Source organism: Blennius ocellaris (genome assembly GCF_963422515.1).
Source record: "Blennius ocellaris genome assembly, chromosome: 1".
Classification (NCBI taxonomy): Eukaryota; Metazoa; Chordata; class Actinopteri; order Blenniiformes; family Blenniidae; genus Blennius; species Blennius ocellaris.
In genome coordinates, this window is record NC_137650.1 from 12,697,665 (window position 1) to 12,717,602 (window position 19,938).

General features: G+C 40.0%; 1 protein-coding gene across 1 annotated transcript in view; it reads right to left on the reverse strand.

The window, feature by feature from the left end:
• Window positions 1-19,938, reverse strand: part of ntrk3b (neurotrophic tyrosine kinase, receptor, type 3b) — a gene marked incomplete at both ends in the record, with an annotated part of 279,095 nt that overhangs the window by 38,133 nt on the left and 221,024 nt on the right. Inside the window, one exon of the mRNA XM_080500842.1 lies at window positions 15,151-15,339. Within this exon, the coding sequence (XP_080356968.1) occupies window positions 15,151-15,339 (189 nt within the window). The remainder of the gene's footprint in view (window positions 1-15,150; window positions 15,340-19,938) is intronic.

Genomic DNA, 19,938 nt, shown 5'->3' on the forward strand with positions numbered 1-19,938 from the left:
TGTAATTATGTAAATGACCTAACTTTGCGAGATTAACAATCATGCTTCTCACACTGGATCCTATGTGAGTTCTCCATGGAGTTTTACTCTCGTAGGTAGAAACCTTTGTAGAACAAAATCCTTTGTGCACTCTCAAAGGCATTACAAGTTTCATGCTGTTTCTGCTATTGTACAGCTACGAAATGTTGCGAATGTGCTTTACTGTACAAGTCAAAAAGGGTCAAGAGAAATAATACCTTTAACAGACCTCCAAGATCTGTGGAGCGAGTTTTGAAAGCTTTTGAAACCCTTCTATATGCTGACAAATTGAAACTGAAATATAAACAGACTCATGGATTGAAAGCCATGAACACCCTCTAACATTATGCAGTGACCCAAGCAAATAAGGTTGATAAAAAGGATATGAAGTCATTAATTAACCCTGCTTTCATCCCAGTAAATTTCTTTGGTTAAACTGTCCAGCGACTGAATGCTAATAAAGTCCCAAGTCCAACGTCTAAGCTGTGGTATATTGTTAGGTCGAGGCTGTAGGTGATAAGAGAAGGAACTAATCCGTCATCATTTACATGCAGAATAATATAGGTTAAGGGAGGAAGTAAACAAGATACCAACACTGTGGCAGCACTGCAGGTTTAAAGATAAGCCACCGCTATTTATGGGAAAATGTTTAATATTCCTGAAAAATCTGTTCATCAAATACTAATAACATTGAAAAATTTCCTCTTTGAAATTGGAACAATACAAGCGAAAAACTGGCAACATAGCTTGACTGCACATTGAAGATCAGATTCTCTATAGTATGCGGGTAAATCCGACTTCAGCCAGAAGAGGTCCGAACAAAGCTTCTTCCAGCTGAGCTATCAGATAAAGTTTCAGGCCGGATTAGTGAGTGATGCTTGCTGAGCTAACCAGTATCAGTTATAAAATTCAATTCATTCCAAACAAATAACATGTCCAAACGGGACTTTCAACATGCAACATGACAAGAGTGACAATGCATGTCAGGATTGCTGAAATTTGTGTTATTGGACATTACACTGAATTTAAAATGAATATAACGTGGCCATGAGACTCAAAGCTGTTAGCTAAATTACCTCATGATCCTTGGAAGTGTAACAATACAGATTATAAACATTTATTTGTGACAGTAATAATAACGTCAATGGTAACCACACTGACAGGGCTGGACCAGCTGTAACTGCAGCAAAACATACATTGTTCCAAAAACCACAGTACAAAAAGTGTGAGGCTGAAGGTTTTGTTCTGTTGTTTACCACACACAACAAATATATGAGCTGTCATATCTGTTTCACTGGTGATGCAGATCTAAAAAATATATCTCAGCCTTAACGCCGAGAGGTAAAAACATCTGTACCCTACTTTTATTCTTACTGCGCAAGCCAAACAATGCACAGGTTATCCCTTTAAAAAAACTAATAATTATTATTTAAATAAATATCCACACCTGCTACATGTATTACCCACAATGCAATCTGACAGACTGATTTGCGAAAATGTGATTTAAGTATGAAATGTAAATCTAGGGAAGCAAATGGAAATAAACTCTGGACTATAGATGTCAAATGATGGTAACCAACTGATTCATTAGCAGGTACTGCTTAATGTGCTAAATTTTACAGAAGACGCTGAAGGCTGCAACTCAAAGCCTGATCTTATCCAACTAATAGATTATTTCCTTGGAGTAAGTGGGACTATGGAGGACTGCCTGGCATGCTATAAAGTACCGTTGTCAGGGTTTGAGAAATGGTGTCTTTTTGAAGTCGCTGTGTTCAGGAGCTTCCTCAGACTATTGATTCCAATAGAGGGACAGTAGGCGTTTGTAATATCAAATTTTGTTTGCGCTCGGATGGTGTTTCCATTACCTATTTTTATGATGGTGAAGGTTTTATTGTTGTCATTCTCTACATATAATATCCATCCATTTGTCCTTCTCACCACATTATAGACAACAGTGCCAATATGGAGGGCAAAGTAGCCAAGCCAATCTCTGTCTTCCACAATGCATTTCAGCTCCTCTTAGGGGACCTACAGCTTGCAGAGATAGAATTTACAGTGGGTCCTGGGTCCACCTTGGAGTCTGTGGTTGGTACCTCCAACAGGAGGCAGAGAGTGAAACACCTAACTGAAAGACGAAACAACTTTCACTGGCTCCTCTGAATGTGGAGAAATAGTGGCTCGACTTCAAATCTCTTCTGGAAGGCAGAGCTTCTCACTTTATCACAAGGAATGAAACTCGCCACCTTGTGGAGTCATTTTGGCTGCTTGTGTCCACCATCTAATTCTTATGCTTATGACCCAAAGCACATGACCATAAGTGGGAGTGTGGATACACACAGTTTTGCCAACAACCTCAAAAAAAAAAAAAGTGGCCTACGTTGGCCCACCACACCCAACCATGGAGAAATGCTGCAATGCTGCTGAAGCAATATACGAGAATGGAGGCCACTTCGTTTCTTACTGTGGAGACTACGTGTTATATTAATTAATTACAACTGAAAGGGTATAGGTGAATGAATTTAAAGTTTTGATTTACTTGTAATTATGTAATGGTATTGAAAGAAGTACAGAGCAAATAGTAAGTAAATACTCCTTCTATTACATCGACTGCAGTCAGTCCGTAACCCTGCTTAACTCCTCATCTGTACCACTTGCCCTCTTGTCCTGAATTCCTGGACCTGACTATTTCATCTGGTTTGCTTTGCTCCACTGCTGAGTAGCCACAAACCAGACCGTCTCCCTGTGCTGATGGGGCTGGAGCCACGATTAAGGAGTGCGCCTATCGACAGTGGCGAGGACGAGTTACTTTAACCTTCAGTTTCCTCTGCAGGCGGACACGGGCTGCATCCTGCAGCCTATTTACCCAGAGTGGCACGCCGAAAAGCCCTGAGATTAAATCTCTATCCTTCAGCTCAGCATCATTCATTTGTCCTGGCTCACCTGAGGCCTCGACGCCAGCAAACATTCTCCCCAGAGGCCGAGAGGCAGCACGGCGCCGAGATTTACTCAGCTCGTCAGGTCAGACTGCCGGGGGAGCACAGATGTTTGGAGGGCTTTGTTCTGTCCCCTCGTGCCTGCATACGAGCGTTTTACCATGACTCCCTGCCAACTTTCTGCACTGTCACTATGTATGTGTCTGTTTATGAGTGCGCCTCTCTCCAAATACCTGCCAACGCAGTGCATTCATGCGTGTGTCTATGTCTCACAGGTGCATGTGTGTGTGTGTGTGTGTCTGTGTGTGTGTGAGTATTTTTCTGCCTGGCAGCCCTCCTCAGGAGCGCGGTGGGTCGATCGATGTGTGTCCACTGGTCATTGACAGCATGTGTTTTGTGGGATTGTCGCTTCAATACCGAGAAGAGGTGAAAGAGTCAGAAATGCTGAAGTCTGAGCAGTTCTTGTCATTTCATACATCAGCGCTGTCTCAATTTAGCCCGTACATAAAGTTACAAGAAGTACAATATCATTTTACACATGGGGTCATAACTCATGAAGAAATACTTCAGGAAATCAGAATTTAAATTGAATAAAGCTCAAGTACCTGCTTTTAAAAATGGCAAAAAAAACAAAAAAACACACATATATATGTATATATATATATATATATATATATACAGTATATATATTAACCCTGTACAGTACTTTTTTTAGCATAAAAAACAATAATATCAGGCTCAGGGTTACCGCTAAAATCTAACCATTCTGTGCTACTTTTTTGAAATTTCATTAGCCGCGGTCTTGAAACAACTGCCTCTGAACATCTCAATTCAACTAGATCAAAAAGAATGCAAGTGAACGGTCAACTTATGTAACTTTGACAAGTGGCTGAATATCCTGATCAGATGATTTTCAAAACAGCAGATTTTGTGGGGTTAGAATGTAGTTCAGCTTCCGCCAAACACATTTGAGGTCAGGAGCCACATAAAGCCCAATTTCATCTTGAGTGGACGAGACCGGTTAAATAGTGCGGTGAACGTTTTCTTATACATATACATGATTCAAATGGCTCCATTTTTGCAAAACCAAATGATTACAACAGACAATGATTACAATGTCAACATGAAGCTAATTCTAATGAAAACTTCTGGTGCAAAATATAGTGAAATGCCCATAAAACGCTTTTTCTATGTGCTTGGTGGTTTGGCAGCCGGATTGGAGCCTCTTGCAGGCCGGTTTTGGTCCATGGGGCTTTTGTTTGACACTTCTGATGTAGTTGGCAACGGTGAAAAGTATTCCAAAGAAGGATAACCTGAGCATGAAGCCATGGCCATGAAGGGATCACTGATATACTTGATAGATGCATGTTCCTGTGACTACTGCTTAGTTCTCCTTGACTGAGTGCCGGTTACTGGAGCAGTCAGTTAGAGCTGGTCTGAGAAGAACTGAAAGGAAGGTGCAAAAAAGAGAGGCTCTCATGAGCCTTTCTTTTTCGTTTTAGTTACTTGGGCAGACTTTGTGTAATGTTTGGCCAGATGAAGACAGATTGTGCTCTTGTGTCTTTGGTGCTGCCCTTGATATACAGCAGCTACCTGTCCGGTGGTGTGCCAATGGTCTCTTTCACTGGGATTAAGTACTCGGTCACCCTTTAACTCAGCTTGACTTGGCCAGCAAAACAAGTCCAATCCCCAAGTGGCTTCATCTCACAACTTCCAGGTTATAGAGTCAAATGCTCAATCAGTATCTTAAGGCCAGTTCTTACAAACCATTTCCAAAGTTCTAGCTTTATACAATTTATCTAAAATTGATCTTCCACATAATATCTTCATTCACAATAGCCAACTTCCAAAAGATGCCATGCACTGTATATTCTTGTTTGCAGGTTAACATAGTTGTCCAACCAGATGAAACCCTACTGTACTCAATTGTGTTGCCAGTGGGTGATATTTCACGTCATTATTTCAATATTACATCATACCCAGAGGCCAAAAACAGGATTGCATTGAATTTTCACTGCTGTCATGACTTAACGATCAATTTAACTTTTTGTGTCACAGGGTGTTGTTGAGCTGGTGCCTATAAAGTTTGTAGAAGCTTCAGCAGAACAACATCAGTGGCTTTTGTTACTGTGGCAGGTGCGGCTGATCACTGTAAGAGCCCAGGCGGGAAATAGTTTTTACCTGTACTTGAGCCAGTCTACACAAAGAGAACCCGAGGATGCTAACAGGTAGGTGGGAGCCACTCATCCGGCAGCTAATAGCATACAAAAAGCGCTCTGTCATTAAATTCACTGCAGCACAGGGGCTGTGTCTGCTGGCACCGTTAAGCAACTGTGACATGAACAGCAGCGTTTACTGTTGACTCTCAGCGGGTATCTCCTCCTAACCTACAGTGGCTGGCTGGCTGCCCACCCTGGCACCATCTGCGGCTGTTTCCTGGCCCCGGTGAGCGCTCTCTGGTACAACTCCCACTTCTGGCTAGGGTACAGACTGCATCGCCTATACCGTCACCGTGTTGACGCCGAGCTTTGTTGAGGAATGATTAGATAAAAAGCTCCTGGAATAAGCATGCATTATACATTTTCAACGAATGCTGTTTTGCTGTTTTTTTTTCAGTTCCGTAACAGCAGGATTCTATACAGACTTCCTTTTCATTTGATTACATTTTAACAGACATTCTCTCAAACATGTTTTGAGTTTCATCTATGAAATAAGAGAATGACGCAGGTGGTCTGACCTTTTCAACCTTTTGCGTTTTTGACCTTGTTTTCACTTTTCTGTTTAATTTCTCTCCATTCATATTAGATTTTTTGATTCAAATTGAATCTGCCACACATCTGGGACCCAGCATTAGGCAAAACTAGTTCAATGCAGATTTTGTGACAGCAACGCTCTTACATATACAAATAATATTAGAAATACGTTATGTTCTGTGGTGTACATGTTGCAGAGTTTTAAAGGGGTCATATTAAGCAAAATTCACCTTGTAATGGTTTTCTAACAGTAGTATGCGTCCCCATACCTGGGGATGACACCCCAGAAATCAAGAAAATCTATCATCTCTCTCCCTGGGTTGTTTCCATTTTTAAAAAGTGTGTGCTCTGACGAGTGAATCAGAATTCAAACTCTATACAGTGTCATCGGGGGTTTAGCCAATCCCAATCAAGGGAGGCCCTCCTTTTGACCCTTCCACAATTAGGCAGCTCAGCTCTGGCACATGGCACCACGAGAGGAAGTACTTCCTCTTCTTCCCAAGATGGACATGTGTGGGCAGAGCTAGTCCAGCTCACACAGACACAGCAGAGTGTGTAGCTCATATGATCGAATTTTCAAATGGTTAAAAAAATCAAGGAAAATTTGGATTTGGGTCAATCAACTTTGAAGAACTTCAACCACATATTATTTTAGAAGCGTATGCATTTGAACCTGAAATATAGTATACTGCATAAACACAGCCAAAATTGCTCTGCTTTTCCAAACAGTGGTCTTTGCTTGTAGCAGGTAAACATGTAATATCGGTGGTCTGTGTGACTGCAGAGAGGCGTTACTCTCTCAGTTCGCTCATGCCTTTGCACTCACATACAGATAAAAATAGCATGTACTAAATAAACCAGTGCTTGTGTTACAGAGCCACGTCACTATCTGTTTCAAACATGCTTCAATATTTAAAAAAAGTTGAGCAATAGCTTTATACATTTACATCCTTGCCCTCCATCCCACAGTATTGAATGTTTTATACCATATTTATATTGAAGAATTTTGAATATTTAATGGAAAATATGAAGCGTTTTGTACATACCGATGTGTTTTCCTTCAATATGCCAGTGAAATAGTTTATATTAAGAAAAGAGAAAAGAGCATATAAACTCACTCTGCAATATGTATGTTGTCTATTTCATGTGACATAAATATTTATATGCACTCCTACTTTACTTTTTTCTTAAATGCGTGGGGACTCTATAAGATAAGATGAGATAATTATGGAAAATCACAAGATAGAGATGATATTACTGCTGAGAAATGTTCATTCTGATTGACGGTCTTGTAAAGTAAATGCTTTTAATTGTATCCAATGTTTAAACTTTAACATGTAACATTTTTCAGTGCACTTCAGACAAGTCCTTTCACTTTGTGGTATGATATAGTGATAATACCATCAGATACAAAGAGCAACAAAGTCATAATGTAACTCAACATCTTCCCGACAGTTGGCGAGCAGCATTGCTGCTAGGTAGGATGAGGATTCATTCAATTCCATCCAGGAAAGATGTCTTTACATGATGAAAATCATAACTTGCTCAATTTTCAACATATTTTTCTCATAGCTTGGTTTAAACAGCAGATGTGGAGTATGTAACTGAGGACATGGTAAAAAGGAAACTCAATAACATTTAGAATACCGCCATTTTGTCAAGTATTTTAGTGTGAAAATCCAGTTCAAACTATGTAATATAATCTCCTGGATCACAACTGCATGTCTGTTGTTTGTTAAAAATACAACAATTGTTTTACTCAGTAAACTTTGATTATTTTCATTGTGTAGAGACCTCTTTTTTTACTGTTCAGAAGAGAATGCACGAGAAGATGGACGCTACGCTGATGTATCAGCTACAATAAGTAGCAGCAGCAAATGTGCATCTCTTAATATTATGTCTAAACAACAAGCACCAATTTATAAAGCAGAGCAGCAACAGATGAACATATGTGATGCATGAAATAGATGAGAGCACTTTGCTTAGCCCCGTGGATAGAAAGTGTAAATAAACCCCCCCCCAAAAAAAAAAAAAAAAACTGGGAGGAAAAAAAAAGACCTTCAAATATTAAAGTGTACTTCTCTTATATAATCATCATTACCACTCTGGCCCTTATATCTAAAACATATAAATAGAAATCTGAATTTGATTTCCTTTTAACAATGAGATCCCTGTGAGAATGTGACCTTAGTGTTATTAAAGCATTAGGCACACTTTGCTGCTCACAAGAGTTATTGTAAAAATCTCCCAGACACACAAAAAATATCTGCTACATTTGACATCTTGTGGGAGGAAGAGGAGGAAGAGGAGGTGGGCGAGTATCCACACTGAGAAGTTCATCCCCACAGAGACTGTATAAATTATATTTCTGTAACAGCAGAAAAGAACATTGAAGTTGAAAAAAAAAGTTAATATTTCAGTTTAGGCTTGATTCTGCAGCTGAACTGCTGCAGGCTGGGTCCTCAGTGACGGGGATGAACTATTCATTAGGATGGTGACCTGTCAACACTCTGGAGGAAGTTGTTACACGTGCAGCTCTTCTCTCCAGTGAAAACAAATTGGTGGTGTTGTACCTCACATGCTCTCTCAGCATAGTACACATCTCAAGTGACATTGCAGGCCCTTTATTTTAATTAATGGTCGCTGGAGCCAAATAATTATATACATTTGGGTATTCATGAAGACTTTCTCCTGTTTTTATCTTTCTGTTTCATGTTTTTATATAAATTGGACATAGTTATGGTTAGTGTGGACACAGCTGTTGAAGAGAAATCCCTATCCCAACAATTACATTAGTACAATTCTTTCTGGACCTTTTCTCACCATTGACTTTTATTTCAATATCATGCTAAGCCAAACAAATGCTGATTCAATGAGAAGGTTGTAGACACTGAAATCAATTTAAATACAAGTTCACAAGATAGTTTTATTGATAACAATCCTGAACTATGATGTATGTAACATTTTATGCAAATATTGATGAAATATTAAAAAAAAAAAAAGTTTCTTGAAAAACTTGCAAAGTGTATTTCACTTATCATGGATGTATTAAGGCAATGCCAGAACATTTGAAGATCAGACACCTTGTTGCAGGTTTAAACAGACTCAGCAAACTGCTGAAGACTTACCATTAAATAATCTATGGTACATAATCTGGCAAGCTGACTAATTGCCTCATACTTGATAACTAGCGAACTATCCAAAGTCATGTTTTGGAGCATTTATCCACATACACTCATATTCGCATTCACAAACAATTTATTAACGTTTAACTCTGTACTGCAGGGCAACAGCTGACAAGCCAAATAACCCAAATACATTGCGGGAAAACATGCAAACTTGGCAAAGATTGGTGCCAAAGCCCCTCCATTGTTTTCAGAAATAAATTTTATTCGAGACATGATTGTTCTTGCTAAACTCAACTCTGAATTCATTGGCACATGAATTGATCACAAAGTAACATGTGGCATGACAAGAATCAATACTTCTGTATCAGTCAGCACAGAACGTCTGGGCTGTGACAAAGAGACAAAATCTTGAACTTCTGAGGTGACCAACGAAAGTGGGTTGTTTTAATTCCCCACAGACAAGCCTGTGATTCATAGAATCATAGCCTCAAAGTAATGATCTCTGCATTTTCCATCAATCTGCTCAGCATTTTCATTCTTCTACTGAGCTGCCAAATGAGTCACTCCTTGTCCCTGCTGGAAACATTCCCATCTTCAAAAACATCACCTTGAGCATAATTGCATCTCTGTTACACAAAAGGAAAAGGGGAAGGATGGGGGAGGGACTGTGTCCGAGCCGTGCCCACGAGTGATATCCCCTCATAACGTGGACATAATAAAAGGCTATATGCTCAACTCCAACATCAAAAGCTATTGTCTAATTCTGGCCAGCAGGATGTGACAAATCTGTAATTAAAATAGCATGCGGAATGATAAAACAAAGCCACTTGCTGGGAGACAGCGGATCCAGACAGATATGGATCTGTCATTAGGCTAAAGAATTGTCCTTTGCCTTTTCTGCCTTTATCTCCCTAATGCGGCTACATTTCCCCAGGATTGGCCTTCTTCAGCTTTCTTTCAGGGGGAAAATAAAGGCCAGATCTCAACAAACGTCCCCATAAGTCACAGCTTGCCTGTTTACGGCAGCAGAAGTTGAGGCCGCTGGTTCAATTGGAAGAGGAACTGACCGTGTGGCTCTACTTTATGTTGGTAAATCGAAATCAGAACGAGAAGTGTCTAACATTTTTTTCTCATAAATGAACTCGGCCTCTTCAGCCTGCTCTTAGCTGCTTGTGTACAGGTCGCCGGTTCAACTGGAGGGCAGCTGTAATGGGCTGATAGTCGTGTTGGTTTTTCATGTTCTCTCCAGCAGTGAGCAGAATGACTGCAACACTAAGAGCCGAGATACTATGTGTTCTGCTGTGTGTGACATAAACCATAAAACCAATTGGAGCATTATATGTATTGTATATAGTCATGTGTAAAAGGCGCTGCTGAGGAAGTTCCCGTTTTTATGGGCATATTAATAAAATTGAGACGTTAATAAAATAGATATTGTCCAACAAATTCCATATACATTTGGCCTTTGCTTTGTAATGTATACAAAGATATACATATATCAATTTTTTTAACTACTCACGTGATAAAATAAAGAACACCCATTTACAGTTGGGTATAGTTAATCCATCTGATATGAATCAAGGCTACAGAGAAACACAGGGATCCTCAAACCACGTGTTCATCTTCCATACCTGGAGCTGATCCTAGCTGACAATAGGCAAAAGGCCAGATACACCCTGGAAATGATACCAGGTCCAAGGTTGATAATTACAATCTGCTTTTCTCTTTATTGAAGTATGCTGCCATCAGGTTCTTCAATTCCTTAAAAAAACTAAAGCAGCAGATACCTTTGAAAATGATCCATTGCTGATCGGTCCACGAGTCCAAAGTCAACTCAAATGTTTGTTGCTCCAAGAAGTCTTGAAGAAACACACATTTCTTTTCTTATCTTAGCATCTGCAGATGTTTTCTGTACATACACAGAGTCAAAGTGAAATTGAAAATGAACTGTCATACAGTTCAAGTCAAGATATCTCAGGATAGTTTGAGTCTCGTTTGTATCCAGTTTTAGAATGGAGAATGGCATGGTGGTACTATTGACTGAAACAAACAAACAATAATCAAGGTTAGGGATGTTTCTATGTACATTATTTCTGTTTAGATTTTGTTTTAGGATCCCAGTCTACTCTGCCTCTCATTCAGTACCAGCTGAAATATAATGTAGCTGCACACAACATTGCATTCAAATAGATGAACAAAGCACTTATTTCTACAGGTGATATGCATGATATTGGCAATACAGCATTGATGTCATTGTAGTGTTGAGCAAACACACCAGATAATAACCATCACAATTGCTGTGTGATTTTGTAAAGATGATCCATCATGTGAAGTGACTTAGAACTGCTGAAGTGGTAAAAAGCCCACATGAGTAAAGTCCATTTACTATTTATGCCCACTGCAAAACCGTCACATCACAGCATTTTTATCAATATCCTGTCAGTGGGCCACACAATAAGACATATTAAGATTTATTGGAGGGGCATGTCCTGGTGTGGGTATTGGAAGAACTGTCTTGTAGATGAAACACCCATGAATAACACATCTGATATGGACACACTGGAATTAGTGGTGCGAGTTCTGCAGCAGGCAATTTCTCATCACATGCAACAAAATCCAGACAGCAACAACAGCAGCAGCTATGCACGCACGAACACACACACACACACACACACGAAATGCCTTAACTCAGACGATCTAACAGTACATCAGCTCAGGCCTACATGAAATTTTATAATATAGGCCTTCCTCACCTGTGTCCATCAGGAGTTCACTAATGTGATGGTCACTTGCTCTGTTCATCCACTCTTACTGCTCAGTGTAATTTACCTTCATGCGGTGTGAACGGCAGCAGTGAAAGACTGTGTGTGTGTGTGTGTGTGTGTGTGTGTGTGTGTGTGTGTGTGTGTGTGTGTGTGTGTGTGTGTGTGTGTGTGTGTGTGTGTGTGTGTGTGTGTGTGTGTGTGTGTGTGTGTGTGTGTGTAAACAGCACCCTGGCAGTATGCTATTCTCCTGGATAAGAAGCTTTCAAGTAAATGAATGAATACATTATGGATTAGTGGACAAGCACCATTGAAGCCGCCTTACTGTAAACAGGCTGAATGCCGCAGAACAATCGGGCTGAGCAAGGCCCGGCAGGACAATGGGCACCAGAGGGAGACCCTGGACCCAGTCACTTATCAAACCATAGAGTAGGCGCAGACATGAAAAACTAAGGCGACATATCGGCAAATTCCTCAGGAGCCGGTCTAACAGCATGCACAGATTCATTTTCACTGTGGTACACCTACACACATACTGCGAGATATACACATGGATACACAGAGACTTTTCCTTTCCCTACGTGCGTGTCCTGAGGGTAAAGCATGCATTCATATTCAGTGAATGATCGGCGGAGGCAGAAGCCGCTCAGATCCATTTTGTTTTTCTAGCCGATGGCGCAGAGCCGTGGACATTATGACCTTGTGATGAATTCAGGGTTCATTTCCTACGCCTCCCTATTTTCCCTTGCATGCACAAGGAATTAAATTTAGAAAAATTGTAAAAGGGACTGCAGAAGAACATCCAGTAAAGCTCAAGTGAAAGATGCTACCATGCAGGGGCTGCGACCAAACTTTCAATCCCAGGTGCAGGAAGATTGAAAGAAAGCTTCATTTGTGTCCACTGTCATTTATTCATTAGCCCGCAATCAGATCTCCGGTGCAAGGCATGAGCTGTTATAAATCAGTCACTGGCTGCCCATTAACAATTCATGCAATTCATAATGCATAAGGCCCGTCATTTATTTATTTATCACCTCTAAATGGGATTTCCGCTCTTCTCATTGGCTGCTGCTCGGAAGTCAACTTCTGTTAGCCTTACTAGCAGCCATTTTGAGTGTGAGCCAAGATATAAACGACGCGGATCTGAGCCGAATGAGGCCTTGTGCCTGATCTGCTGCTCAGATGGGATGAGAGCATTTCTCCCAGACTCATATCTGGTTGGTTTGACTGGTATCATCTCCGAACGGCAGCAGCGGGCGCCAGGCTGCGGCTGGCTGCTGGCACAGTTGTTTTCGACGGATTCTCTTGAGCAGTCGATCTAATTGTGAGTAATTAGGCCTTAAAGTAGTCTTGTCTTTCCCCAACCTGGTACATGAGTCCCAGGGGACAGCCAGTGATTTGAGAAGCGAGATGGGAAAGGGGAGGATTATCTGTATTTGAACACCAGTAGCTGGTAATCAGAAAGTTGCTTTCGTCTCAACAGTTCCTACACAAAAATCCGGGCTTGATGCCACCAGATGCTAACACCATATGATGGCTGTGACGCTCTAGATGACACTAAATTATACTTTAGCCCCAAGGGCCTTAGCACTTCTCATTGTAAAGATAAACAGCTAATTACAATGGGTATGCAACGGTTCAAAATGAGCCTCATAAAGACGTGTTGTCTGATATCTGGTGCTCTGACCAGATGTTGCATTTTTTTAAAGGCTACATAACATTCTGGGGCACTTTGCTCCTTAAACACCTCACAGTTTCATCAAGTTACCATGATGAGTAAAAAAAAAAAATATATATATATATATATATTATTTATCACCTCTAAATGGGATTTCCGCTCTTCTATATATATATATTTTTTTTTTTTCATTTAAATTCAGCACATTTTAGAGAATCTCCACAGCTGACCATTTTGGATTTGCTGTATAGTTTGTGAACATTGTGTCAATACAAACAAGTATTGAGGACAGAGACTAAAATTTACTTCTTTATTTCACAAAATTAGCATTAATGTTGAGGGAAGAACTAAATGTAAAACATAAGTAGACAATATTTAAATTTTTTTATTTTTATCTTTATCAGATGACATGTTGCCAAAACTGGCACAAAAGCTCTCTATAATAGTGACATGATGTATGTTTAAGATTTTGTTATGTTACACAGTAATCATCACAATGCACACCCAAAACCTATCCACAGCCAATGCACTTAATGTGAAGTTGGTAACTTTGTCTACAATTTGGACATTAAACATAGTTGTTGTTTTTTTTTGTTTGATAAATGAAACCCAGTTTTACAATTTCACAAAATGTTCTACCTAAAATCCACTGACATTTAGAAGGGCTGCCAACTGGTGAAAGTGGTTCATCAAAATATTTCAGAATGTTCACGTGTGACAACAAAAGGTATTTTTTTAATGATTAAAAAAAACAAAAGAAAATAAATCATCTTTGCACCAATCTGTGTTCTAGTAGGACCACGAGGATAAGGGAGGAACACTGTGTAATCATATTACATCTGAAAATAGCAAAATCATGCAGGATATACTTGCTGATTTCGACTGGGAAATGCATTCAAAACAAAACAACGCATATCAGCCGTAAGCAGGGTTTAAATTAAAGACAAACAAAACATAAAGTTATTAGAATCATATCTTTCACCCTGAAAGTGCCTCCATATTCTCACCAGTTGAGTACGAAGAGGAACCCAGACTCCACTGCTTGAGCAGAGGTTCTGACAACTCGTTCACAGTTTTCACCTCTGGACCAAAGAGCAATGAGAATGTCTGTCTAGCCCATACAGTTCTTGATACACATTCCTCAACCACTGAACCACAACATGCTTAATGATGCTGCAGGCAGAAATAATTTCTCCAATGGACAATTGCATGTACTGATGTGCTTTCTTTCATTAATACTTATGCAACTCTTGCGTGATCCAGGTACAATACCGCTACCAATCGTGACACTGACATGAGAAAGACATTTTAGAGCAGTACAAATTTCTTTACACAATTTCGTCATTTTAAATCCTAGTGACACTTGGATTTGTTGAAGACACAATCTTGGATTTGTGTATACAATCTGTTGGGTCAATGCATTTTCTATCTGCTCTCATCAAGAGTCTATGCCAGCGATCAGCAAGTCCATTCCAGAAGCTGAATTTGCTCAGAATGACCTGATTACCTTACCCGACATTCCCACTCCACACTGGCATAAATAGACAGCACATCTTGAGACTCAACTATCACATCACACTTTAGACAAGAACCCTGTGTATTTAAAATGTACGACATCTCGCAGCCCTGTTTGGCTACCAAGCTGTCTGATCTTGTCAATACACTTCCAGACACTATGATGTCAGAGGTAAGGTTTCTAAGAAGTATTTCTCAAGCTGCCACAATATGTATTTTATCTTGCTTTAGAAGTTAAATGTAATGTTATCTGGCAACATGAATAGCTTCAATCATCCTTGTGCAAGAACTGAATGTGGAGGAAAATCCCAAGCTCACCTTTGTTTATTTTTTTTGTACACACATTGACGAGGGTATACTTACAGGTAGTTGGCTTGTTGCAGTTGTGTCCATGTCTAAAGTATTGAGGATTTTCCACCACAGGAATACGAGTCATCCCTATAACCACTGCGTCTGGACCAGCATCCAGAGTACAGGGGGTAATAATCCCATGGTTGACATGATGAAGAGGGCTTGCCGAGTCTTCCTCCCCGCTGATCACAGCCACTGGACCTGGAATAATGAAGAAAAACGGCTTAGTTTACAGGTAGAACCAGGTGCCCATAATGTTGATTCAACTTGATGTAATAAGAAAACATACTTGAAAATAAACACATACAACATATATGTTTGCTGTTGGATTGAATTTTATTTTTTATATATTTTTTCAAGCAGTCAAGGTCACTCCATATTTTTATCTTTACATCAGCTTCAACCTATAATAAATCAACTTCTAAGCCATTCTCTCCGATAGATTTACAGTGGTTTTGTCAATATGACGCATGACAGGCATAAAAATCTCATTCAATAGCCAAAAATACCAAGCAAAAAGACAACAACAAAAACTGTGAAACAGGAAATGGGTATGTGCTTGTGATGAGGAGGTTCAAAGAGTAAACCCTTTCTTTTGCATCTGTCCACCAAATTCTCATTGCTATCGCACTCCATATCCTTTCTAGCAATCCACCTGGGAAATGATCTTTTTACATCCCAATCCATCCTTGCAATCTTCTGTTGATATGTCCAGAAGATGAGGGAAGGAATTCTCCTACGGAGGTGAGGATTGGAAAGTAAATTGGTAGGAAATGTGACCTCTGGAATAGGCTGTAAATCCCTGTGTGACTGGAAGAGAATAATGAACAGACCACACCTAACTGCAGTCATTTGTACCTTCTGTTTGAAAGCAAATCGGCTATTTTCGATAATATTTGATACATTTTGACCAACATTGAGTTCAAATGCTTGTGGGTTCCAATATATTGTTTAAATGAAGCGGCAGATTTAAGAACCCTGGTTGACAGGTGTGTGGGATGGATGGAGGGTTGACAAAGCACTCATTTGAATTATTCACAAATGAAAACCCATGAATTTTCACCACTGTGGCGATGTCAAGGAGCTTCATCTTCAATGTGGCACAGAGCAAATATCACAGTGACAGTGTTATCATCTCCCATCCAAACTGCTTAAACACCACATACACACTGCGTTGAAGGCAGTTTGCTATCTTGAGGCAATGCAAAGTGATTGCCCTACTGATGAACTCAACTCAGCGTCAATAGTGCATTTTTCCTCTTATGAATTGCTCCACACTGGTATCTCAAAGCAATTTGAATAATGTCAACTGGTCATCTGTCATCAGTTCATGCTGTTCCCTTGACAAATAACAATATGCAGGAACACGCTCCACAATTGTAGTTAGTACCATATCAATAGTTTAGATTCTAAAATACTGCATCTTCCTATATTTTGGTAGCAGTTTTTTTAAGTGGCCTTGTAACTGAAAAGTCAGATTTTGGTATGAAAAGTGTAAGATATTGACATGGACCCTTGAGCAAATCCTTAAAAATTATGCTAAAGTAATTTATTGACAAATCTTTAAGAGGCACAAGTGGCCTCTAGAATAGAAATTAAAATAAATGCTTCAGACTCAAGGACAGGTTCAAACAGGTCGAGTCTGCATTCTGAAACTTGAAGAGGAGCTTTTATACAGAATCGACAACAAAAAGGGAACCTGCTAAGAGTCTGTGCTTCATGTGAACAGTGATACTCATTCAGAAGGATTGGATTGTAGTTTTTGTTACAGGTCTAAATTATGCCACCACGTTTACTTTCTGGATGGACAGACATACCGCCTGAATCCTCTACATTCCAGCTTGATTAAGCACGCTACTTTGTCATCTTTTTTATCCTTATCATCCCATACAATCTCAGTCTGCTTAGGGGACACATCTTTTGTTGAAGGTTGAAAACACAGGCAGTGAATATGCTTTATCCAGGAAAACAGAGGGTCAATAAATTACCGCACCTAAATGAGCGCACCTGAATAAAAGCCGCACCCTCAACATTTTAAAAGAAAAAAAAGTACATATATAGGCCGCAGTCATGTTGTAACAGGGCAGGAATTTCACCGAGGGAATATGGGGATTACTAATATTTTCATTAACACTCACAAATGTTTTTTTCATTCGTCACTATATTTTTACTTCCTGTAACCAAACTGAAATGCAACTGCCAAAGTCATGTATGTCTGATAGGAGAACAGTAAAGCCATCAATTTCAGTAAGAGCAATGGGTCTGTGTTCATTTTTTTCTATTGTACAAGGTTTTTTCTTTAACACACTGAATGATAAGATGCATTTCCGCACATGGATGAGGAAGTGGTAACTTTGACTCGTAGCAAGATATCTTGTACAGGGGCGGTGTCACACTGTCACAGTTGTTTTGTTGCGAAGAGTTTGAAGGGTGAAACAATCTGAGAAAATTGCTCAAATTTACTCAAATGGGGTGAATGTGGAATCAATAATTAATAACACTTTCAGGTGTTGTAAACCACATCGTGAGTGTTATGTTAACATGTTCAATTGATAGCACATGCTATTTTGGAGGCCTATCAGTGCAGTTAACGGATCAGTTTCAATATGTTTTTTGTCAGTGATGTCAGTTTTTAGGCATACACCTTTAGTAGATCTGGCCTGAAGACATGTTCTATCTATGGACTGTGATTTTGGGTGGCCAGGTTATGTAACATTACAATTCCAGGGCTAAGGCCTGAGCTTAGTTTGTTATGGATTGTCTCACATGTAACATGTTGGTACACGTGGATGCTTAGATAAAAGTGCAAACTATACTGTGTAAAAAGAAACCCGACTGATCCATTTTGTCTGCAATCTACAATGAAAACAATAACAGTTGCATTTTCTTTAACGCCTAATTGCATTGTAGAAATATCTTATGAGAAAACATTTGAAGAAACAGGTCTGTGAATGCAGTCAGCAATAAGACAGGAATCCATAGTTGTCCTTCACTGACTGTGAGAAGTTTTCAAAAAAGTCTGTCTTCAGAATATTAGAAGAGAAGAAGAAAAAAAGAGCATAAAAGAAGGAAATTCTTGGTATAGGCAATGTCTGGGAAGCAAGGCTGCTTCAATTTATGGTGTCGTACAACACGTTCCTGTCAATACTGAGCATAATTTCCTTTCTTTAATCAAAATTCAAAGAAAGGCCCTGACGTGATTCACTGTCAGAAAATGTGATCCAGTTTGCTGTTCTATCACCACCGTGTCAAAAGCAACGCCGGGCTCTGACATCTGCAATTTTCAAAAGGGAAGCGTTCAGGAGAAGAGGGAGGGGGAAGCAACGAGTGATATAAAAGTCAACAGCAACTGATTCAGTGAAGCGCCGGCAGTGAACCTGTTTATCCACCATGTTGAGTCTTTTGCTCACCTCCACAACACTGTAAATGGCAATCAAGACCGAGTCGTATCAAATTACCGACCCTCAGCCGCAGAGGCAGCGCTCAGAGGGGTGGCAATGAGGCGACATCATGTGAGCAACAGTATATTCATAACGTCGACTCTCGCTGTGGGGTTTTCATACCCGAGCACACTCTTTATCAGAGGGCTCAGCACAGCAGAGCACAGGGCCACAGCCTAGCCCTCCACTGGGGACTGGTGACGCAGGAAAGCCCCAAATCTCTCCTGATACCTCTGACCCTCCGGAGTGGAGGTGTGACGAGCAGCTTCAAACACATTACATTTGAAATGAAATCATTACAGAAAGAATCGTCATGGTGGATACTTAAAAATCTTTAGAAAAGAGACAAGTTGCCTACAGAAGGATCCGAGGATTATGTTCTGCATTTTATGAAATGGAATGAAAGCCCATCTGATCAGACTCCAGACGGCCGATCGATGAGGCTTCAGGGAGTGCCTGGCCTCGCTCCAAACCACACGCTCACATTCGAAGAAGAAAAAACTCATACTTGATTCTTTGGGAGATGAAGGTTTTCTGAGGACTGGGGAGGAGCGGGAAATTGGACTCCTTGAATTGAGAACATCCTAAAAATTGCATTTATATTACCTGAGTGATGAAAATACCCAATGGCATCAGAGAGGGGCTTCATCATGTGAGACTGTGTGCAGAATGGATTTCAGAACTGGACATTTTTGCCCTGAAACGTCTATCCGAGAGCAAAGTTCCTGTCCATTAAACCAACTTTGATTCATTCAAGAGGACTGGAAAATGAAATGAGCCGACTTTCAACAATTTTTCTCCCTCCATTCTTTTTGTGTCCTATCTTCCCTATGACTTTATACAGTAGATATATTCAACTGTGCACTGACTGGCTGCTGTGTCAGACCTTCACTGAAGTCACTGGAAAAACTCTCTTCCTCAGGTAATATGCATATTATCATTGCCCATCTGGAACACCAACACCTCCACCTGTTCAAACATGCCAAGCATGAAGCATTGGTTATATTAAAGGCATCATTCAACAACGTGGAATATAATGGTGAAAAGAGAAAATCAATTTATCCCAAGTAAAGGTCCAGTGCAACTGTATTATTCACACTTCGAGATGCAGTGTGATTTGTGAAAAAAAAACAAAAAAAAAAAACATTTTTTTTTTCCAACAAAGTTGTTGAGTCCCAATGCGAGCTGCATTTTTTTGGTGCGATCAGAGAGGCAAAGTCATACAGTCTGACTGGAAGTAGACGAGAGAACCTCAAAGGATGTGGTGTATTTATAATAAGGTGAAATGGGAAGGTCTTGCAGAGTCTTCACCCAGTACGAACTTGTTCTCAAAGATTCAGCCAACAGCCAAGGCTACTTC